This window comes from Nycticebus coucang, chromosome 13 (genome assembly GCF_027406575.1).
Source record: "Nycticebus coucang isolate mNycCou1 chromosome 13, mNycCou1.pri, whole genome shotgun sequence".
In the NCBI taxonomy this organism is placed as follows: Eukaryota; Metazoa; Chordata; class Mammalia; order Primates; family Lorisidae; genus Nycticebus; species Nycticebus coucang.
In genome coordinates, this window is record NC_069792.1 from 11556228 (window position 1) to 11581111 (window position 24884).

The 24884-nt window shown below is 36.7% G+C and overlaps 1 protein-coding gene across 2 annotated transcripts in view; it reads left to right on the forward strand.

The window, feature by feature from the left end:
• Positions 1-24884, forward strand: part of CHD7 (chromodomain helicase DNA binding protein 7) — a 191775-nt gene that overhangs the window by 121933 nt on the left and 44958 nt on the right. For both annotated transcript variants that reach the window (XM_053558884.1, XM_053558885.1), the window contains 7 exons: positions 2755-2892; positions 4189-4254; positions 11384-11439; positions 19497-19611; positions 22694-22777; positions 24251-24388; positions 24485-24606. In XM_053558884.1, coding sequence (XP_053414859.1) covers positions 2755-2892; positions 4189-4254; positions 11384-11439; positions 19497-19611; positions 22694-22777; positions 24251-24388; positions 24485-24606 — 719 coding nt within the window. The remainder of the gene's footprint in view (positions 1-2754; positions 2893-4188; positions 4255-11383; positions 11440-19496; positions 19612-22693; positions 22778-24250; positions 24389-24484; positions 24607-24884) is intronic.

A 24884-nucleotide genomic window follows, 5' to 3' on the forward strand; every position in this document is an offset into this window, starting at 1 on the left:
ATTCAAAACATTCATAAAATAGAGTTTTGATTATATTTTGGAGTGTTTCACATTTAAGAAGTGACTTTTTTTTTTTTTTTTTTTTTAAAGAAGTGACCTCTTATCCATTATTAAATAACTCCGTCACCATTAGGCAGATTTTTATCACTAAGTTACAAGAGAAGGAAGTTGAAAATGTTAAGTTTATAATACATGACATTACATTTAATAAAAAGAAAACCTCCTGTTTTATTGTGTATTTCTTTAATATCAGAGTAGGATTTGGCATAAAGTGGGTTTCGCTTAGACCCTTCCAGTTACTTATGCTGGAAGAATACTCGGACAGTGTGGCCTCAAGTGTGGAAACCTGATAAAACGTGGGTCCTTCTTACAAGAATGGCATAGAGATGGAAGTGTAAATGAATTCATCTCAATTTTGTTAAGTTGGCATATCAAATAAAATGTAGATATTATGTTAAATTCCACAAAATTAAAGCATGGTTCTTGGTAATAGCCTTTTGTATCTTAAAGAACTTGGCAGTCTAGAAGTGAGGGCTGTGAAGTGGGCGTGAAGGCAGCTTTGGGAAGAGAGGAGGGAAGCTGTACAAAGTAACTGGGCCATTTTTCTTTGGAAAGCTGGAGCTGATTAATGATGACTTTAATTGTACTAATTACATTCCACATTATATACCATGCACTGTTCTAAATGCTTCACATTCATTCCCTTGTGTGATCCTCACAGTATTTGTTTGAGGTAGTTACTGTCATTAACCCCATTCTACAGATCAGGAATCTGAGGTCCACAGAATAACGTGTTCAGGCCCTATGTTAAGAGTTAGGATCAGTTCAAATAGGGTGCTCAGCTCTGGGGCCCATGACGTGAAACTGCCTCCTGTGATGTGGGGACGGATCATAGATGGCAGAACCTTCACCGGGATTGATTGTCCTGGGCAGCAATGAAGCTTCGTCCCAGAGAGGAAGATCACAGAAGGAACCTCTGGCCCATGTTACTACTCCCTCTGGTCTGAGCCACTAGGAAGTCTGTTCATAAACTTTACCCCAGCGGTCTCAGGTCAGAAAAGTTCTTGGTACCTTTGCAGTCCTGACTCGGACTCGGAGTAGGACTCGGAGCTCAGTCTCAGACAGTCCAGTTGATGGTTATTGGTACTGAGTCTGTGTGGGGGAACTGTCTCAAAGCCCTTTCTGAGGGCAGAGAGAGAACACAAACTTAGCATTAAAAGCCAACCCTATTCTCTGTGTTGGTGCTGACTCTGGAGAGACCAGTGTCTGTCTGCCTCTCTCAGCCCTGCTGTCCCGACTTTCACAGTGGGAAGCCCTGAAAAAATGTTTATTTCATAATTCTTAGAAAAATGTATATAAAGTGTTACTTTCCTCAGCGTTTTTATTTCTTCTTTGTGCTTTGCAAACTCACTCTGTAGGTTGTAATGTTACTGCCTTCATCAGCAGTTTAAACTTACATGTGTCATTTTCAAACTTAGATTTTTATCCCATACACGTATTAATGAAAAGGTATAAACTTACAAAACAAATTCCTTGTCAAAAAAGACAATATAGAATTATTTTGAACAAAAAGTACAAAACTCTTGTTCTGTTCTGTTCTTGTCTGTCTCCAGAATTAGTAGCTATTAACAATTTGTTGTGTCTTTTCAGATTTTTTTCCTCTTATTGAAAGCATATGCGTATATGTTTATTTTTTAGCAAGTATTCTCTAAGGCATAGAGAAGTAAACAAGACTTAGAATATTTTTGTCTTAAAGAGTTTTATATATTATTGATCCATGCATCCAAATAGATGAATGAAATTTTGGTTTATTATCTTAAATAGAATCATAAGCTGTTTATTATTATGTGGCTTAAAAGTTTGCTTTTTTTTCTTCTGACAGTTTATCGTGCAGATATTCCCAAGATATGTTATAAAACTTCTGGGTCAAAGGGTTGGCATGTTTTAAATTTTCATAGATATGACCATCTTGTCCTGAAAGGGCTGTCCTGGGTTATATTTTGGGCACAGTAGTCCTATTATTGTTGTCTATTACCAATCATTTACATTTTAACCAGCATGTTAAAGATTAAATTAAAGTAAAATTTTCATAGCCATTCATTGTGAATTTTGCCATTCAATCCTTCATCTCTTTGAAAAATTTCAGAATTTCTTTTTGGATCAAGATTAAAATGCAGAAACCTTTTCTTTAAGGGGCCTTCTGAAATACACGGGGCACCTTGGATGATAATATCACAGCATTTATAGAGGGCATTGTAATATACAGATTATCTTCTAATGCATTTACTGTTTTGGATTTTTTATGGGAAAAAATTTAAAACATAGTAAAGTAGAGGGAAGAGTGTACTGAACCCTTATAGATCCATGATTCAGCTCTGATATTGCCATGACTTTTGATGGATACACTGGCTGAGTGGGGAACAAGTTTGTTACTATTTCCATTTTCCAGCTGATGGGCACGTAGTTGCAAGTGACAGAGGCACTGTCTCAGGCTCTCACTCCAGATTTCTCCCCATTTCTAAGATTGTATTTGTACCACTGTGATCTTTCCATGTGGTTTAGAGGATTATAATCTTTTTTTTTTTTTGAGATTAATTTTTTAAAAATATACCTTATCAAAAAAATATATATACCTTATCATTCTGAGCCACCATTGAGATTAATTTTTTAAAAATATACCTTGTCATTCTGAGCCATCATAAAGTGCATCAATGATTGCTTTTTAAAAGTCACTTTGTTGGGCTTTTGCTTTAGAAGCGACGGTCCAGCAGGCAGGTGAAGAGAAAGCGCTACACCGAAGACTTGGAGTTCAAGATTTCTGATGAGGAGGCGGATGACGCTGATGCTGCTGGGAGAGACTCCCCCTCCAACACCTCACAGTCAGAGCAGCAGGTTAGCAGCTGGATTTGTGGGATTCACATATTCATTTTTTTTTTTTTTTTTTTTATTGTTGGGGATTCATTGAGGTACAATAAGCCAGGTTACACTGATTGCAATTGTTAGGTAAAGTCCCTCTTGCAATCATGTCTTGCCCCCATAAAGTGTGACACACACCAAGGCCCCACCTCCCTCCCTGCGTCCCTCTTTCTGCTTTTCCTCCCTCCCACCATAACCTTGTCATTAATTGTCCTCATATCAAAATTGAGTACATAGGATTCATGCTTCTCCATTCTTGTGATGCTTTACTAAGAATTTTTAAAGATGGACTAGAACTGTTAGAGCTGGTGTCTGAGTTCCAAGGAAGCACCGGACTTTCAGCAGGGGAATAGTCATCTAATGCTGGCTGATGCGCTATGGGAAATGAGATGTTTAGCAGTATCTTTTAAAAAGCCCTGTTCACTGAAATTTATTTTTATGCAAGTCTGTGATATGTAATTTGACACAATTTTGGAGAATTAATGGCGTATGCTGAGGAAGAGGTAGAGCTAGAATACAAGGAGGCTGAATTTACCTCTGAGAATTCAGTGCTGTAGCTTCTGGGACTTTAATAAACCACTCATGCTCGTCTCCTGCTGTTAGGCACTGTAAGAACCCCTTTATGAAATTACTGCCTTGTAGCACCCAGCAGGGCCTACTTTATTCTCTGTGCAATGTAAATGATGGATAAAATAGTTTATATAAAATATGGGTAGTAATGTGGGATTGATTATTGTAAGAATCTTTTTTTTTTTTTAAATGCTCTTTTCTTACCACTACTGTACTTTAGTTAACAAACTGGTAACACATTGAAAAGTATATTAAATGTAATTTGGTGTTTTATTTGGTAATTTGTTCTCTGTTATGATTAATGCTTTATGTGACCTCCATAGATACAAGATGCCTGCAATAACAGAATGATGAGTATATTTACCCCATGGGTATAGATGAAGGAAAGTTATATTTTAGACTGTGATCACACAGAGATTGCTCTCTTGGCAGCTTGAATTTCCGCATGCTCTCTGGCTTTAGGGACCCATGCTAGTTCACGTAATTAAACCACAAAGTAATAAGCACAGCTCTTCCTTTTGCTTCTCTGAGAAGTGAGATTTTTGTTCTTTTCAGTCCTATTTCCCGCTGGTGACTTCCTTGTACCCAGTGATTTGAAGAGTAGATAGGGAGGTGTTATAAATAGGAGGATGATTCTTGGCTTTTATAGCTTAGGATTAAAAGTTTTCCATTTGTATTGATTCATATGACTTTATTTTTTAGGAATCTGTTGATGCAGAAGGTCCAGTGGTGGAAAAAATCATGAGTAGTCGTTCAGTGAAAAAGCAGGTAAGGGCCACGTGGAGCAGCCACGGTCTTTGTAGGTGTGGGGTGACTCGTATGGGACTGTGGCTTTTGATTTTCCTTAAGAATCCACCTCTGTAAAGTAAAACTTGTGGTAATATTTCCAAAGCTGTCTGATTCACTAGCTCGCTGTAAATCTTTGGGATGTTTTACCCCAAATGAGATTGAAGTATATGAAGCAGGCGGAGCTTTATTACATTGAGTAGGTTTGAAGCTCGAAGTCTCCAAAGAGCACACAGGACTCTCACGGTTAAATGCTGCCTTTTTTCATAAATAGTATTCACGAAAATCACAAACATGAATTTACTTCTTTCTTTAGGAAAGTTTCTCTCCCACGTTAGGGTAGAAGTTTTGCTTATTTTAGAAAGGACATGTAATCGCATATGTTTCACAACATTTTTTTCTTGTGCAATTGAAATATTCATTAGTATCTATCTTTGCCATTGCAAAGGTGAAATAAAGGGCTATTTTCATTGTAAGTTTTGAAGATAATATAACTTACTTATTCGAAGTTATTTAAAAGCTTCTGTTGATCTACAAAGGTGAGCTCTAAGTATCTGTCACTAGCCTAATAATTTTGTCATTGGGACTCATAAACTCTTTAACAAAGAATTGTGGTGACATTGTATTTTATTTTGCTGAAGGAAATTCTCGTTTCATTCCAACTACCTTCCTTCTTGTCTAGTTAGAGAAAATGCTTTACTTAGTTTGAATACTTACATAGACATCTAGGTGCATTTACATATTCCAACATGTTCAGTATCTCTAGAAAGAGGTTTCCCTTAGGTAGCTGTCATTCAGCTTGAATCATAGTTAGATCAACATAGTTCTTTCTATTTGCTTTCAGTGAGGGTGGAAGTACAACTTTATGTTTCAACATATAGCATAAATATATATATATATTTTTTATAAGTGTGCAGTGTATAATTTATCAGTGAGAAAGTGAGGAATCATAGATTGAAAGCTCACCTAATTGGAAACCTTTAATATTCAAATACTACTATTGAGCTGTCCTTGGAAAATGTTATTGCACTAGCAGTAAACTTGCCTTTATCTTTGTTTCAGTATTCTATGTGTGATTTAAGGTATGAATTTTTCTTAGAATTTACATCTCCAGTTTATATGAAAATAAGAGTAATTTCATATTGAGTGTAAGGATGGGATTGTATGGAGTAGCTGGCTATTGGGCGACTCTGAATGTGAAGATTTCCTCTCTGATGAATTAAATGATAAAATCTCAGTCAAATTTCCCACCTGTTCAAGTAGGACTGAGCACTATTTAACTCATTAAAAAGGATGCATTTTTGTCCTGCTAATGACTCTAGAAATGTTAATTTGTGCGTTGTAGATATATGGTAAAAATTTAAATACTTGACATGCTTTAAAGAGTAATCCCCTTCACTGAATTGAAGTGACTTGTTTGAGTAAATAGCATGTCGTTTGGAATGGGATATATTAATTTTCATTCAATTGATGTGCTTCAGCAGGCGTACTCAGCAGGTTTGGGGGTTGCAAATTAAAATTAGCTCTATTATTCAGAGCTACTTATACTGTGCATTATGTAGGACATTGCTTTTTCTTTCTGTCTTGCCCACTTTAGGGCTTTTTCATCTTTGGCTACACTTTATAGATTAGGTATCCATGGTTTAGGAATACATATTGTTACCATTTACTGATGATGAGGTTTACTACGTGTCTTATCATAGGAGATTAAAAATCACTACAACTGTACATGGGGGTGGAACATTTGTTGAGTCAGTGGATTTGAAGATGGAGAAAATCAGTGGAAAAAGTCCCCTGGAAGAGGAGTGATGCCTCAGGGTATGATTTAAAGTAAAGAAGAGATGGGGAGGTTACTGAATGGCTTATCCATCAGTGGTATTTCTTAAAGGGCCATTAGAAGGTATTAAACATTAACTGGCACTAACTTTTTTAACTGCTTATGTTCTCAAAGTAGATGCTTTAGTTATCAGCTTTAATAACATTGGGGGAAAGTGTCGCAAATAGAAACAAAAGGAAATTTGAGATTTTTCTGTGGATTCCAGCTATGCCTGCTGGTCTGTTTCCTGTTACCATGAATAATTTAAGAATTGGCTGTGAGGAAGGTGTCTTTATCTCCCCCAGCAGCCCTGTAAACCTGGCTAGGAACTTTAGAGCATCGCACATAGTGGGGCTTCAGTGTTTTTCAAAGTCAGTGGACCTCATCACTGTAGCCTGAGATCCTTTATGAAGGAGTTGGGCAAATTCACAAGACTTGTATGGCAGAGCCTCCCTAATTCAGCACCTCATGATAAATAGGGATGGCTCAGATCTCTGTGTTGTTCTAAACACAAATTACTGTACATTAGACCCAGTGGAAAGGACATAGTTGGTACTTACATTTGAAGTTTGAGGTAAATTATGAACAGATCCTTGGATTGTGTAAAGGTTCATCTTTTGTTTTCCATGTTTAGTTATCCTATAGTCTTTTCTGCCTAAGCATAAATTAAATCCTTTTTGTATCAGAAGGTCAAAAAATAATTTTAAAAGAGAATTGTGACTGTATTCCCTAAAATTCCTTATTTTTTTTTAAAATGTGATATATTTTCTTTTTAAGAACTTACTTTAAATTTCAAAGTGTGTCTTTTAATTGTCTTCAGTTGAACCTGGTAATTTAAGAAATGAGAGTGTAAAGAAGGTAAAAGTCTGATCCCATCCGTCACGGTGTTCATTTTTCCTTCAGTGAACTGTGTGCTGGTATCTTTAGTAGAGTGTATGCTACATTGGGCCAAAAGCAGAATGGGATTCACATGCTTTATCGATATCTTTAGTGAGGAATTTTCTTACTCTTTTATGTATTACTTAGAAAAATTATCCCTTTTTTTTTTCTCCCATTATAGGTTAGGTTTGTTTCTTGACGATGATTACTTAGTTTCATAATAGGATGCTTAGAAAAGATCTTTTACTCTTTCAGCTATATGGTTATTTTCTATTGATAGATGACTGTTTAGAATCCAGGTGGCTGGAGGAGTCAATTTATTGACTTACCAAAGTTTCTTGTTCATGTGAATAATGGAACAAATATGGCTTGAAATGTTTGAAACTTTAAATTCCATGTGAGTAATGTGGATTTCCGAAGACTAGTTTTAATGTCTAATGAAAAGATACATACATTCTTGGAGATAACCCTATTGACTACATAATATAGGTTACTACATATGGAATGTCTGATTTCCTTAAGTACAAGTTTGACAGTTGAAATCTCTGACATTTCACTTTGACACTTCTTGTCTTATTTTTATTATTAAGGTACATTCTGGTTCTTTCAAACGCATATTTTGGCTGATTCTTATCTTTCAAATTTTTTTAAGAGTTGTTTTTGTGAAACCATGGATAAGTCAAAAATTCTTGTTACTTTCAAATATAAGTTCTCTCTTGGAACCAGTGTAGCACGGACAGCTCATAATACAAAAGTGTTTGGGAAGGATGTGGCTAATGGACACACAGTACCCCAGTGGTTTGAGAAGTTCGGTTCTGATGATTTTAATCTTGCAACTGAGCCACGTGGGCAACCTGAGACCAGGTGGATAACGATGAGCTGAAAGCTGTAGTGGAAGTGAATCCGTCTCAACCTACGAATGAATTAGCAGCGAGGTTTGATGTTGCTGTTCCCACATTGTTGGGTCATTTGAAACAAATTGGCCAGGTAAAGGAGCTGGATAGACGGGTCCCATATGAATTAAATGAGTGTCAGAGGAGAAATCTTCTTGAAACTTGCCTTTCTGTGCTGTCACAAAGTAAAGGCCACCATTTCTACACCGTATGGGTACGAGTGATAAAAAATGGATTCGTTTTGGCAATTGCAAGCATTCGGTACAATGGTTAGATAAAGATGAGGTGCTGAAACATAGTCCAAAACTGAATATTTATCCACAAAAGCTACTAGTGTCGGTTGGAGGTCCAGCCTGATGTCTTCCACTACGGCTTCATGAAACCTGGTCAGCTGCAGCGGATGTCCACTGTAACCACCCGATGAAACGATGAGGGTGCTTATGATTCAGCAGCCAGAATTGGTCAGTAGAGAACGGCCAGTCCTCTGGCAAGACACTACTTGACCTCATGTTGCACAGACAACATTGCTCAAACTATAGAAGCTGGACTTGGAAACTCTATCATCCACCATATTCCCTAGACCCAGCACCAACTGACTATCACTTCTTCCAGGCTTGGACCATTCATGCAAGGAAAAACATTCAGTTCTCAACAAGCTGTGGAAAACACCTTTTGCAATTTCATTGCCACCTGCTCTCTAGACTTCTTCGCTGTTGGTATAAACAGTCTACTGTTCAGATGGCAAAACTGTGTTTTGATAGTTTAGGAACTTACTTTGATTAATTGCACTGCTTCTTGTTTGAGATAAAATTAAGCTTTTGATCGAAGTCGGACATTTCATATTCATTTAATTAATCAAATTCAGTGTTAGCTGTCCAAGAAATAAATTTGATGGGAGGGGGTTGCGTTCTGAGTGTACATATACAGGCCTGCTGGGAAATAGTGCTTTGAAGTAGTTACTCATTGGATGTACCCATTGTAGAGGGGCTTTTGAGAATTGAGCTGGAATGGAGGGTTGCGTTTTGGGCTGTTATAAGCTATCACCAGAGCCTTTTCAAACTGATTGACATTTAGAGAATAATTGGAAGGATGCTCCTGAGGTCTGATGCATTCATATGCTTTCTTTAATTGCTATACTACCAGTAAAGCAAAGAGGTCAGCATGATCATATTTATGTGAAAGGAAGGGTGAAAACCAGCTCCATTTATATTTCTAGGAGCAAGAAAGTGGTGATCTCATCTGAGCAGTTAAAAAACTACACAGTGTTTTATTTGGGGACATCTAAAATATATAGGCCCCGGGACAATTTTGCGCCAGCTCCAGGTGCTGCTAAATGATGTTTCAGAATCCAGTCAGTTCCTCTCAGACAGCCTGAGACCCTCTTGTTAGGCAATATTCACAGCAGGCTACTGGAGGAACAGCCGATCAGGACAAGAAAATGGGTATTAATGAGAGTTGGGGACAGATGACTGTTAAGAGTAAGAGCTTTCTGGGAACAAAATCGACACAGACTGAAAACTATCTCCGCTGTTCAAGATTTGATCCTGTGTGCTTTGGTGCCCACTTATAATTCTGAGATGGTGAGACCGTTTAGAATGAGATAGAAAGGACAGTGTGGGAGAAAAGATCAGAAAGGAGGAAATCAGAGGGAATAGCAAAGCGCAGAAATGACATATCTTGTCTTGTTACTGCCTCAAAGATATATAATTTTGAAAATCTTCTTCAGAATTGAAAGAAATATAGTTAGTATCAAAAGAGTAAAAAGCCCAGACATTTGAGTTCCGTGCTAGGTTTGAACTTTATGATATGCTGGAGAGGCATCAAAAGACCCAGTCTCATTTTGCTTCCCATTTTCCCTGGTCATCTACTATCTTATCTTTGCCTCTCTACTAGAATCTCTAGCTCTTTATAAAGATAACATATTTTGAAATGAGTGTAGAATGGGGGCCATAGGGACTGGGACTGGACCCTGGACGAATTGCCTCTTGAATTGACTGGAATTTACTTGCACATTAATTCTGAGTTTCTGTTGCTGGCTTTTGAAGCAAACATTTCTTTTTGTTTTGGACATCGGAAAATCTATGACAGAGAGGGTATCCTGAATCCATTTATTTAAAAAGCTGCTTTCTACTTAGGAGCTTTCGTAGATGTATTAGGGCACGGGCAGGCGTTGCTAGGTGTTGCACCCACTCCTGAATGTCCAGTAAGATTAAAGAGCTGCTTAAAATTCAGGTTTGACTGATACAGATGAGAGTTTCAAAGAAAAGTTTAAGTTTCTACTCTTTGGAAATAGTTTGAAGGTTAGAGATTGAGGGGAATCACAGTGCCTCTGCCAATCTGCTGCCCAGTAGAAGGCTTTGCTGTTTGTCCTCTGTGCCATTCCTGCCCGCCTCAATTTTCTTTGAAGCATCTAGGAGGGGGCTAAGCAGCCATGGATGGTCCCCAAGGCAGGCTTGGGGGTTCTTGTAAGAGTGTAAAAGCAATCCCTGAACATCAGGAAGTGGTACTTATGTTTTAGATCTCTGCTTATCTGATCAAATATTCCAGAAGAAAATTACATACTATGGGGCGGCGCCTGTGGCTCAAAGGAGTAGGGTGCCAGCCCCATATCCCGGAGGTGGCAGGTTCAAACCTGGCCCTGGCCAAAAACTGCAAAAAAAAAAAAAGAATTACAAGCTATGATTGGTTTAACAGTCTAAGGAAGAGAGGTAGAGGTGCATAAAATATCCTGTGAACATTATCTTCTGCACACACTACACGAGGGAGGATTAAGGGAAGTGTTATAGATAATCTCACCACTGAAAACTCTTGATATGGCTGACATGCATCACAATTCTAACCTTACACAGTAGTGTAGTATTTGAGTGTTAATTTTATTTGGCTGCTATCTGTGTGAGACATCTTGTCTGAGAGATTTTTAATTATGCCATTGAGTAAAACTAAAACTATGAATAGTGATGCACAGAAATTAATGCAAGAGCAAAGTTTAGTTTTATTTGGTTTCTTGTTTAGAGTTATTAACTATATGGAGGAATAAATGTCTTTTAAATATTTTAAAACATTACAAAACCCACAATGTAAAGTTGCCATGAGGCAGCCAAAAATAATACATATGGCATTCAGGAGAGCAGTTGCTAATTGGCTGCTGCCTGAGAAAATGGTACACTTGGCGTCTACTTAACACTGTGGGTTTGGCAGAAGGCCAGATTTGGGGTCAGGTTGTTGTGAATGAAGCTGCGTGTGGTTAGGGAGGAGTTAAAATGATTCATGTCTTAGAAGCTCTCGCCCTCCGAGCATTCATGGGCCTGAGCATGGCTCTCTCCATCACTCTGGCTGCCTCCCAGCGCACAGCGCACTCATCTTTACAAGAAGGTCCTGTGCTGCTTTTCTCAGTGGTATTTTGTGTTCGTGGGGGAGCAAATCATCATTTTTGAAATATTCTAGTAGCTGGTTTTAAGTATGTGCCTTAATTTTTCTTTCTTTTCTTTTTTTTCCTTTCTTTCTTTCTTTTTTTTTTTTGCAGAAGGAATCTGGAGAGGAGGTAGAAGTTGAAGAATTCTATGTGAAATACAAAAATTTGTAAGTAAATTGTGGTTTTATTTTCAGTAACGGGATATATTTTCAAGTACCAAACAATTTTTTTTTTTTAATTGAGAATTGGGAAACTGTGGGTTTCGTTTATGTCTTGGAGGCCATTTCCTACTACTTTTTTGTATCTTTGATATTTTGTGAGTTTAATTTTTCTAGAAAATGGAAAAATTGGTATAAAAGTCGAATAACTTTCTTCAATTACCAAGAAGCTCTTTTTAGAGGGGATAAAAAAAGCTTCTTCAGTGGTGAAAAAAGGAATTCCGCAGTCTTTGTCTGACCTCGGACAGTGGATTCTGCTCCAAGGCTACTCTTCTTTCCCTCACCCGCTCTTTCCCCTCACCCGGCAGTGCAGGCGGGGCCTCGGACCCAAGAACTCTGGTGCTGGATGAAGGCCCTAGAAAAATCATGACATTGCTCAGGTTTTGAAAGGTAGTGAGCTGTGGTTTTGTTTTTGTTTGTTTCTGATATTTGTTTAGTGAATTTGAATTGCATTAATTCAAAAAAATCTGTACTGAAAAATGCAGCCAGTTGTTCTCGTAGATTCTGTCACAGACGTAGGTCGTATACCTCACGCAAACACACATTACGGTGACCCAGCATGGTCTTTGTAAATGACTAGTAGTCATCTTGCTGAAGAAGACTGAGACCATTTTCTAACCTAAATGACAATTACAGAACAGAGACAAAAAGAATGATTGGTAACAAAAACATTATCTTTATCCCTTTTCAGATAAAGAACAAAAGCACCACGTTAACAAATTCTAGGGCTTTTTAAGTGAGGCTTTTATGAGTTGCTGTCTGACCAGTCTCAGAAAATGTGCCCTCCCTTAGAAAAAGAAAGTATCAGGTGCCTTGGTTTTCTGTTATTCTTCCTTGTTGGCCCTGTGTTGATAAAGTGATGCACTTTTGAAGAAGTGGTGAGCAGAACCTTTTATGAAGTAAAAAAGATGAAGAAGTCTCCTTCAGTGGTATTGTAAGAGTTGAATGAAATACAGAGCCTGGCAATTAAAAAAAAAAAAGGCTCAGAAAATGTTAGCTGTCATCATCCTTTTGTCCTCAGAATGTAATGAGTTTACACATGTGGAAATTATGCCTATGACGTGATTTCCTGTAGTAAGGAGGAAGTAACTAAGTAAACCAGAGGGTGAGAGTTCCCTTGTAGATTTACCAAGTCAAGACGAGAGCAAAGAAGCTTATGTCTTGATTGCCCAAAAAACAGTACTACTGTACAGGCAGGCAAATTAAGGCAGTGTGTGGCCTGAGGCCCTCCGTCCAGTCTAGCCTCTTCATAATTTCAGTGTTCCTGACTAGGTACCATTGACAAGCCAGGGGGGACTGTTCCTCCTTGAAAGTCATTTGAGGAAATTACATTTCTAAGGAAATTAAAATTTCTATTGAACTAGTAGTTTTTACTTTGATGTGATTTTAGATTTATAGAAAAATTGCAAAGATAGTACAAAGAGTTCCTTTTTTTTTCTACTTTAAGGCTATTAAATGTGGCCATGGTTGCTAAGTGGTGATTTACTAATTCCATCATTTCTTTTAAATTTATTAGTTGTGTTTTTACTGTAAGGAATAGCTTTACCCTCTCGCCTATTTGCTAATGTATAGCTGTGCAGGCTTGTGGATTCTTACTTTATTTAAAGGGTTACGTTTCTTTACTATCATAGTATTATTTACTTGGCTCACATTATCTCAGATGTGGCTGGTAGAATGGCTCCTCTGTCCTTTTGCCCTGTCCCCATCTTTCTTTGAGCACTTCCTTACTTTTTTATACCAGAGAATGACCAGGCTCAGAATCAATTCAGAATCAAGCTATAACTTCCCTGCCAGTCTTAAGAATCAGTTGTTTCTTCAAGTAGTCATGGGGGTTTTTGTTTAAAGCGGATTTAGAAAACAAGATTTGGGCTCTGGATGTGCTCATTTAGGAGGCGTCATTGCTCCTAGGCCCTCTGGGTGGGTAGGGCTGGGAGAATGTGTACACGCACGTCATACACACATACACGCCTACTTATTGTTGTGTCTACACAGCTCTCTACCTACCTACCCAACAACAGTAAAAGCAATCCCTTTGATCCTGTTCCTACACCACAGGCTTCATTCTGTACTTACCCTCTTCTTCACCTACAAGAATCCCAGCTCTTAGTATCTAAAAATATATATATATATATATTTGTCAATCCTGGAGTACACAGGAAGTGGTTTCAGAATTATTAGCCTATCATTTTGTAAAAAAGAAGCCAGAATTTGTTTAAAGATCTTTGTCTTTAGTTTGAGGGCTAGAGGCTAAATACTCTGTTCAAAATTTCCTTGGGTTGATTGTTCTCCCACTCTCCCCCTCCAGTGTGGTTTGTTATTTATTTGATATGCAATTTGAGTCACTAGTTTCTGTTTTATTCCATTTTAGCCACCCCTCACCCCGTTGACTTATATTTATTTTCTTTTTTCCAAGTTTGTCAAATACTAACATGCTTTAAAAGTCACAACTGTACACAAAAGAAATGTCCTTCTCTCTTTCTTTTCACCCCATTTCTACTCATCTCATTAATCCCAGGTTTATTCTTTCTGTAATTTTTGGCATGGACATAATTATATATAAAAATTATGGATATATGATTATATGTATAATTTCCTCTTTGTTCTTACCACAAACATTATATAGTATCGGTACCCTTTTTCACAATACTGTATTCTAGAAATCATTCTGTATCGGTTCACAGGGGTCATTCTCATTCTTTGTTACAGCCGTGTAATACTCTGTTGTGTGGCTCTTCCACGGCTGTGCAACCAGTGCATCCTGTATATGTAGACATGTGAGTGGCTTCCGAGAATGACAAACTATAATTATAAAACATATTCTCACGCATGCCTATGTATTTTCAAATCATTGGAGGCATAGCTTCAGGGTGAATTTCTGGAAGTGGGATTGATTGCTAGATCAAAGGCAATCTGAGAGATATTGTCAAATTCTTTTCCTTGGGTGGCGCCTGTGGCTCAGTGAGTAGGGCCCCATATACCAAGGGTGGTGGGTTCAAACCCGGCCCCAGCCAAACTGCAACAACAATAAAAAAAATAGCCTGGCATTGTGGCGGGCGCCTGTAGTCCCAGCTACTCGGGAGGCTGAGGCAAGAGAATTGCCTAAGCCTAAGAGCTGGAGGTTGCTGTGAGCTGGGACACCATAGCACTCTACCCAGGGCAACAGTGTGAGACTCTGTCTCTTAAAAAAGGAAAAAAAAAGTTCTTTTCCTTAAGGTTGTGTCAGTTTGCATTGCTGTTAACCATGAATGAGAGCACCTACCGTATTCCCACAACCTTTCCAACGTTGTATATATTTTTTTTAATTTTTGCAAGAAATCATATTCAGTGAAGTTTTAATTAACATTTTCTCTTACTGTGAATAAGAACACCTTTCCACAAGTTTAATGGTCATTTTTATATTTTGTTTTGTCGGTTGTCCATTTAGGTCTTTTGTTCATCTTTATATCAGACTCCTTAATTTTTAAGAGTTTTTATATATGAGGGATATTAGTTCTTTGGTTATAAGCTGCAACCTTTTTTCTCAATTTCAGTTACCTTTTGCCTTCATTTCTGGTGTTTATTGCGTTATAAATTAAAATTTTTTTTTGTATGATTGGATTTATCAGTTTTTTTCTTTTAGTGAATGTAGCTTTTAAATTATAGCTAGGAAGTAATTCCCTATATCGAGGCTGGAGAGGAGTCCCTTAATGTTTTCCTCATGGTTTTATTTTCTCTATTTAGGTACCTGACCCATCTGGTATCTGTTTTTATGGATGGTGTGAGGCATGGCTTTAATTTTATTTTTTCTAATTGTCATTCTAGCACCAGTGTTACAAAGTCCATCTTTGCCCCAGTGGTTTGGGATGAGACCTTTATTGTGTTGTAAAGTGACATTTCCTTGGATCCATATCTGTACTTTATTCCTTTGATCTTCTTGTCTAGTCATGAGCCAGTCCCATGTTATTTACTTACAGAGGCTTTAAAATGTATTTAATATCTGGTAGATCTAGTTTTCCCTAGTAGCTCCTCGTTTTTAATGTTTTCCTGGATATTCTTGCATTTATTTTTATATATAAAGTTTAGTATTAACTTGTTTAGCTCCATTAAAGTGCTTATTTGTCTTTTTTATTTGTGTTTTGATAAATGTACTAATTTGTGACGTATGATACTGAGCTATGCGGTGTAAACACAACCCTGGCCTTCCAGTTGGTTTAGTTCTACTTCTGCATGTTTAAGGGTGCTCTGAATATTTCCTTACATCATTTTAATACATATCGTGTTAAATTTATTGCTAAGTATTTTATCATTGTTGATATTACAAGAGAGGTTCTAACATTTTCAACTGCTTGTTGCTTATGTGAATAAAATACTAATTTTATATTCTACCATGTTACTGAATTATTTTAATTAGTTTTCTAATTGCTTCTCTAGGGTTTTCCAGGTACACAATTATATGATCTCCAAATAGTTTTACCTCTTATTATATGCCTTGGTGTTTCTGGCTTGTCGAGTGCTGTTGACTAATACCTTGAAGACAGTATTGAATGATAGTGGTGATATCATGCCTCGGTGCTGATTTTGTCAAAAAGTCTGTGGTATTTCTCCATCTAGTACGATCCTGTCTTTAGCACTAAAATCTCTATATATTTTACTGTGTTAAAAAACTAACTGTCAATTCCTGTTTTCCTAAGATTTAAAAACTTCATTATGGGTATTGAATTTTGTCAGTGTATTTTTCAACATGAGTGAAAATAATTGTGCTATTTTTCTCCTTAGATATATTAATATTGTATATTTTAAATATAATCCTTCATATTAAACCAACCTTGCATTCCTGAAGTAAATCCTACTTGATCATAATGTATTATGGAATTGTGTTTGCTGATATTTTATTTAGAACTCTGCACTGATATACACAGAGGGGTGTGGTCTTGAATGTCTGTCTTTTTTTGGTACCATTTCTGTTAGGATTAGGTATAAATGTTACACTTGTTTCACAAACAGAAACTAACGTTTAAAATAAAATTTGTGGGCATGGTGGCTCATGCCAGTAATCCTAACACCCTGGGAGGCTGAGGCAGATGGATTTCCCGAGCTAAGGGGTTCGAGACAGCCTGAGCCAGAGTGAGAGCTCATATCTAAAAATAGTGGGCATTGTGGTGGGCACCTATAGTCCCAGCTACTTGGAAGGCTGAAGCAAGAGGATCACTTTAGCCCAAGAGTTTGAGGTTGCTGTGAGCCACAGCACCCTACCAGGGGTAACAAAGTGAGACTCTGTCTCAAAAAAAAAAGAAATTTTGTTTTTCAAAATGACCATAAAGTCTATTATTTTTAGGGCCTAGCTGAGATTATTTATTAGCTTCATAATATTTTTCTTTTTTTCCCTCCCTTTAAAAATTTTTAAAATTATTGTTTCAGGTTAATTTGGGGATACAAAGAATTAGGTTACAGTGTTCTCATTTGTTAGGTAGAGTCCCTCTTATAATTGTGTCCCGCTCTGAAGAGGTGTGCCAGGCGCCCATTGAGTGGAAGCACACCTTCCCCTCTCCTTGTCCTTTCATTGCCCCTCCCCCCATCTTGAATTGATTTGAGTTTTTCTCTTATGTGGGCATATATTAGATGGTCTACTGGCTTCATATTAGTACTGAGTACGTTAGATTCTTCTCCATTCTTATGATACTTTCCTAAGAAGAATGTGTTTCAACTCTATCCAGGTTAATATAAAAAATGTAAAGTCTCCTCTTTTCTTATGGCCGAATAGCCATAATATTTTTCTTACAGTTTACTCCTTCATACCATTTTCCTTATATTTTAGTCCTCCTCCATCAGTAAGATATACCTTTTTCTTGCCTTAATTAGCTGTAAAGCCATATCAGTCTTATCCTTGACCCTTTTTTTTTGCTTCCTTCCTCTTCTTCCTGACTAAGCCTTCAGAATGGATTATCATCAGGGTTTAGAAGGCAGAGTCGTTAATTGAAAATTTTAGCCCAGTTTACAGGTGGGAGACGGTGTTGGACCCACTTAAGTGTCTGCGTTCAGCTCATAGCCATACTCGGTGGTACACTGAAGGCGTTTGTGCCTCAGCCAGGACAAGAGTACCGACTTCACCTTATGTGCCTTTTTCCATCAAATAATTAGGAGACCAGAATAGGTTACTGTTATAATATTAATCTTTAATTATGACGATATAGCATATTTTTTATTGGAAATTTGAAAAATACAAGTTGAAAGTAGGAAATAAAATATTTTTGGTCTTATCACATAGAAACAATCTTTACAGGATGTATGAATACCCTTTATCTGAAATGCTTGGGACAAGAAGTATTTTGGGTTTTAGATTTTTTTTAGGAATTTGGAATATCTGTATTATGCTTAGTGGTTGAGCATCCCAAATCCAAAAATTGAAAATCCAAAATGCTCCAGTGAGGCTAGGTGTGGTGGCTCACACCTGTAATCCTACCACTCTGGGAGGCCAAGGTGAGTGGATTGCCTGAGCTCGTGAGTTCAAGACCAGTCTGAGCCAGAGTGAGACCCCGTCTCTCAAAAAAATAGCTGGCTGTTGTGGCAGGCGTCTGTATGTAGTCCCAGCTAGTCAGGAGGATGAGGCAAAGGGGATCACTTGAGCCCAAGAGTTTGAGGTTGTTATGAGCTTTGACACCATGGCACTCTACTGAGGGTGACAAAGTGAATCTGTCCCCCACTCCCCCGCTTCCCCCCCAAAAAGCTCCAGGGAGTATTTCCTTTGAGTTTCACTGTCAGCACTCAGAAAATTTCCAGGATGTTCAGCCTTTATTATTATCATTTCATGTATTTTCATCTAGTTTCTTTCTGTGTTTGTGTGTTAGTTTTAGTTCTGTGAGGCATATTTTTTTAAAATCCTTTTCTCCCTCAGTCTGTTATAGAAGGACTAAACACTAACCCTACCTTTGAAAATTTGTCATAGACATTGAATAAACATCATTTATCTGGTACTTAATATAACAAACAGTTCCTATCTTATTGTTTTTAAATATTTTATAATTGTTGCATAGTTTCTAAGAGAAATAGTAGTACATTGATTTTGAAAGAGACATATATTCAAGTATCTCATTTCCTTTAATGTTATAATCAGAAAGAGAAATTAGAGACAGTCAAGGATATTTGGGGGACTGGAAAAGGATGATAAGACAAAAGAATATTGAAATATCAGACAAAAGGATGCCAAACCTGTGTATCTGTAAGACTTTGAGAAAAAGAAGAGAGGGTTTAGTGTATTTAAATTCAGGTTAGGGAGGGCACAGCATGTGCTTAGAGCAGAGGGTGCTGAGTTTGAAGGGGAGAGGACTTGGCTGAGTATAAATGTAGATGTTAGCAAGTGAGAAATTCACAAGGGACCTAGGGAAATCATTTCAGAACTCCTGGGAAAACAGGCTGGGAGAGCGAGAACTGATTAGGAGATAGGGGAGAGAGGAGGGCGTGGTGCAGGGGGCATGAACCAGTGTTCAGGGAGTGGAGATGATTCTCTCCTCCCAGATTATAAGGATTAGGTTGGATTTACTGTTGTGGCCAGTACGATATAGACCTTGTATGACTCAGGGTACCCTATACCTCCTATCTTCAAAGAAATTGCTATTTTAAATATGAATTCTTTTAACTCAATAAAAACCTCTTGTTTCTCAATGATAAAAGGTTCAAAGTATGAATTCAGAATTAAGACCACCCTGTAGTGCTAATTGTTTTACACTAAAGTATAATCTGTCCACTTATGGAAACAGCTTGTTATTAGGCCATTTCTATTTTAGGGTTTTTTTTGTTTGTTTGTTTGTTTTTAATAGGTAATGGATAAGAGAGCTGGAGGCCTAGTTCATAAGACAAATTTTAGGCACTGTTATTTTCTCTTATTTTCAAACTTTCATGGTTACAGTCTCTTTAATTAAGCAGGTTATTTTTTAATGATCTGTTCAGTTGATTTTTTGAATCATAAAAGACATATAATAAAGGATGAGTTATTTTCTACATGTTTCAAGAATATTATTTAATTCTTTCAGCTCTTATCTTCATTGTCAATGGGCTTCTGTAGAAGATCTGGAAAAAGATAAGAGAATTCAGCAAAAGATTAAACGATTTAAGGCAAAGCAGGGCCAGAACAAATTCCTTTCAGAGGTATGAAATACTTGGTTAATTTTCTAAAGTACTTATTAAAATGCTTTAAATTTTTAATTTTAGTTCAATAAATTAAGAAAAACTAGTTTGCCTCATTTGGTGCTGTTAGTTACATATTGTTAACTAGTTATTGCTAAAAACTTATAAACAGGAAATTTCTCATTCTTCCTGTTGCTTAGTCTAGAAGATACTGGTCCTGTGACAGTGTGTGGAAATAGCAGTGATGGTATGCTTAAAGTCTGGTAGTGAAATGCAGGCAGTTGCTAGATGAGGAAAAACTAAGTTGATAAAAGTTATATTGAAATTTAGCAGGTTAAAAAAACTCTACTGTAAATTTTAAGTACAAGTTCTAAGGTACAAAACACTAACTTCTCTTGGGGAAAGTACACGGCACTTTTTCCTGTTCAAGTCAGTGCCTAATCACAGGGTTCACTAAGCTCTTCCCACATACGCTGGCTGTGTCTAGAATCTGGCATAATATTTTGCTTTTTTTTAATCCTAGGTTGTCAGTTATGGCAAAGCAGCAAAAATACCTAGAGCAGTTACATTCTAAAAATGCTTTCACAAGCTATTTACTGGGCTCTCTGGACTTTTGATCACCAATTTGGTTTCATTTACAGTCTCAAATAGATAAAAGAAAACTCTAACGTTGAAAGATAAGACTTGCTGATTTATTAGTTCCTCTTTTCATAAAAGAGTTAACACAATGTAAACTGTAAAGAAGTATGAAATTTGATGCAAAGTAATACCTGTTTAACGGCCTCCTTTGCTAGCCCTTCATGGAGACGAAGAGGGTTCGTTTAAATGAGCATGTAGGACTGTTATGTCATAAAATTCTTATAATATCAGGTGACAAGGCTGTGTTTTCCTGGGATCTGTTTTCCATGATTTCAGCAAACAGATGGTAAAGTTTGCATTTGACAGGGGATTGTGTGGTGGTGCTTTTACTAGACACATGTCTGTATCGTCACCACTGTTACTCTTAGTATTTATCTTTTTTTTTTTTTGCAGTTTTTTGGCCGGGGCCGGGTTTGAACCTGCCACCTCCGGTATATGGGGCCAGCACCCTACTCCTTTGAGCCAGCCCTTAGTATTTATCTTTTTAAGCAATGCACACCGAGTGGAATGGAGTTACCCAAATGTGACTCAATTCTTACATCTTGGGGAATGTTCTTTCTTTGAAGGGGAGGTTTTGGGAAACGTACTATAAGGTTCTATTTTTCATGCCTTCTTAAAGAAACCAGAGTTAAATTTTTATTACATGGGACTAGTTGAAGTCATTAGCTTCCTTTTGGAAAGAGATAACTGTATGTTCTGTTGACCTTTTCTGTGGGTCAGTGGGAGGGAAAAAGTAAAAAGCTCAATGGCAGTTTTTCCCTCATTTTTAAGTCTTGGTTCTGTTTAGTAAATTTATTTGGACTCTGTTTCCTGTAATCATACTCATCGGCAAATTGTGAGTAGCCCTAGTTAACACAGCCTACTGATCTGAAGTCTGTCTATGTGAGTTGCCTGTACCAAGATTGAAACACATTATCTAGCTAGTAACTTGGCAACTAGAAACCTTAAGTTCCGTCCTGAAGGGGAATCAGCAGAGAATGGTCTCACACATTCATTCTCATTCTCTCTCTCTCACCCCTGTTTGTTTTATCCTATAAGTGATCATGGCTTCAAGTTTTCCGTATCTCTATTATTTGGGATTTTACAGCTGCTTTTATATTTTTGTTTTACTCTTAGGCTGCTTTATAAGTCTGCTGCAATTGAAATCTCAATTTAAAAAGATCATTTAAATTGGAAATTTTATCACATATGTGATGCTATAGGTTATTCACTTACAAGGTAGAAATATTTAGGAAAAGTTAAGTATTTTAATTTAGCACTGAATATGAAAGCTTAAGAACAAGTTGTTTTAAAGAGAGCTTCTGCCATCAAAACCTAGTTTGTGGAAAATTTTAGTGTTTATGCTGTATATGAATATAACATACCCATGTTGTTTACCTAAATCTAGAATCTTAATAAAGCCAGTGTACTAATGTATTAGCATTTTATATTAATTGACCATCTCAGTGGAATTTTTTTGGTCTTACTGTGTAAATGCCTGAGGCAAGTGAAACACATTTTTGTATTTCTGCTAGTTTCATAATTCAGAGTTCAGAGTATCCCAAGTAAGTGTTTTAAAGGGGCACAGTAGCCAGAGAATGCTGTTCTACTTGAGCAGACTGTGACTGACCTGCTTATCTTTCAGCCTGCAGTTCAGGGGGTAAGAATGTTGTCTAAGTGACCTCTAGGATGTCTATTGCAAAGTATTTTAACACTGTTATATTATTGATAAATTAATCTATAGGAGCACATAATAATGTCTTTTTTTAACCTTTGCAAGCTAGCAGTATTACTTTATTTTTGTAAAGATTGTTAATACATTGATCTAATAACCTAATTATTTAGGCCATATTTCTTTACTTTTAATACTTTTACCTAAATACTTATGTTCAGTACAAATAAATTATCAGAACATTTAGATAAATGAAAAGACTTATTCTAAATGAGGTACTAATATTGATTGGCAAAAACTACCAAACATTGTAATGCAAACTCTTTTCATCCTAAAATAGAAAATCTGTTAGTTTCAGTATTTTTAGCTTTTGAATAACATTCTGTAAATGATGCTATAAAACATCAGACAACTTCAGTAGTTATTAGACTCCAGTAGCTCTTACTGTGCATGACTCTGATTCTTTATTGCAAACTGTAGTTTCAAGAATGCTAAATGCATTGCATGCCATAAGCCTTTTGGATTGCTCATTAGTGAATTGTAATTTCACACTTCATTTAAAATATTCTTAAACATTCTCTCACAGTAAAAGGTTTCACACAGTAATTAAAAGACCCAGTTAACAAAGTCTGAGAAATCTGATTTCCTCATGGGGAATGATTTTGCTAAATTATAGCATTTCAATTAACAGAATTTGCCAAATATAAATTTTATACTGCTATGACCCAAAATATTATTGCCTGGTAAAAAGTGAAATAGTATTTCCTCGTAGGAAATAAACATTTGGCCCTTTTTCTTTTCCCTTTGGTACAGATTGAGGATGAGCTTTTTAATCCAGATTATGTGGAGGTTGACCGGATAATGGACTTTGCACGTAGCACAGATGACCGGGGAGAGGTAACAGGAAATCATTTGTATTACAAAGTGGTGATTCAGGCAGCCTTTATTTTTCTGTGGAAAAGAGATGGTAGAATCTAGACCTGATCCTGGCCATAGCCTTGGTTCATAACACACTTGGTCTAAATTTGACTGAAACTTTTAAATTTATTATTAGCTTTATGACTTAACTTATTATTATTTTTTTACATTTTCTCTTTAGTCTGAGAGATTTTTTAAAATCAGTTTTCAATATGAAACAAATACATTGCACAGTTCCAGAGTATGATCAACAAGGAATTCAGTACATTTTGGTATAAATCTTACCATATTTATCATATAGCACAAAGCGTCTTTAATTGAGAGTGCTGTTGTGACAGAATGGAGTTTAATGTTATTTAGCATTGGACATCGTTAGTGAAGTTGATGAACTTCGTTGAATATGGGGCACAGAGGATGATAGAAAACACTTTTCTTTATGAGATCCTAGTCTCAGCACTCTCACGTTGCTTTGCAAAACCCTACAAGGTTGTAAAGGACATTAGATAGAGAAGTAAGACTAAAGACAACCCTGGTGTCTTCTGAGCATTGTGTCTTCGTAATGATGTGCCCACACACACACCATGAGTTCTCTCATTCCTGGCTTCTGCTTAGAAACAGAGTTTTTTGTATAAAATGTTTGGATCTTGCTTGTCTAGAAAGAGTCTACGAAAAGTTCTTTTTTTTACTCCACACTTTGTATCTTGAAACTCCGTGGTGTTTCAAAGACCATATCTTAATCTTTACTTTTCTACTTTTGCTTAGTTGTACTTTAAAAATACTTGTTTTATAGCTTATTGTACAACAGATATTTTTAATGTTACAACCAGGTCATTGTCCCTTGATCCTGAAATGAATATTGACAAACCCAAGTGTTTTTTAGAGGAAACAAAATCCTGTTGATCTGTATTACCCCAAATATTTTGCCCTCCAGTCTTGTAGAGCTCAAAGACATTATTTTCATGTGATTAGATACAACGAACAGCACTCTTTTTAAAGAGAAGGCAGAGAGCCTAATAAATTTAGGTGTATTTCTCATTCTTTAAGAAACTAGCCAATTATGTAAGTATTTAAATATGCAAAGGTGATTTACTTTAGAAGCCTCCGACAAACACTTGTTGAGTGATTTGCACAGATAAAAATGAGGCTCGAATTCAGCTTTGCTATCTGCTGGTTATTTCTTTATGTATCTTCTGGTATGACTTACCAATGATTTAGATAAAAAGTTAATTCGTTCTGATAATACTTAATAATGCTGTTTCCAGTTTAGACATAAAACTCTGACTATGGGCAATTATTTAATAGTCATCTTTTCAGAATTTCTATCAATTCTGTCTTACCGATGCTGGGGTAATGAAGTAGATAAATGAAGTAGAGCACATGTTTGTCCTTAATATATGTGAATATGTATGTGGCCACATGAATCCAGTTCTGGTTCATTTAAACCTTGCCCAGCCTGTGACTCACTATCTGGTGAAATGGTGCTCACTTCCGTATGAAGACAGCACGTGGGAACTGAAGCAGGACATAGATCAAGCAAAGATAGAAGAGTTTGAGAAACTAATGTCCAGGGAGCCCGAAACAGAGCGTGTGGTAAGGACTGGCTCATAGCATATGATTTAATTTGAAAATAGCATAGCAGTGTGGTCTTTGAGAAGCCACTAATGAGATTTACTGTATTTGAAACAGGAGCGACCTCCTGCTGATGATTGGAAGAAATCGGAGAGTTCCAGGGAGTATAGAAACAATAACAAACTCAGGGAATACCAGTTGGAGGGAGTAAACTGGCTGCTTTTCAATTGGTACAACATGTAGGTAGAACATGCTTTTCTTTGTTTTTAAAAATGTCTGGAGCTCTGGCTTTTGTAGTTATTGAAGATGTTAATCAAAAGAACTTAATATTTTAACTCTCCCATAAGAATTTTCTAAAAGACAAGCATTGGAAATATGTTTAATATTTATTTATTCAACAAATATTAATATAGAAATTGACAGAAGAATTATAGAAATCTTTTCTATCTTAGAGAACTTTTTTGAAAGTGTTTTTGGATCTAAGAGAACATCTAACACTGTATGTATATAGATGCGT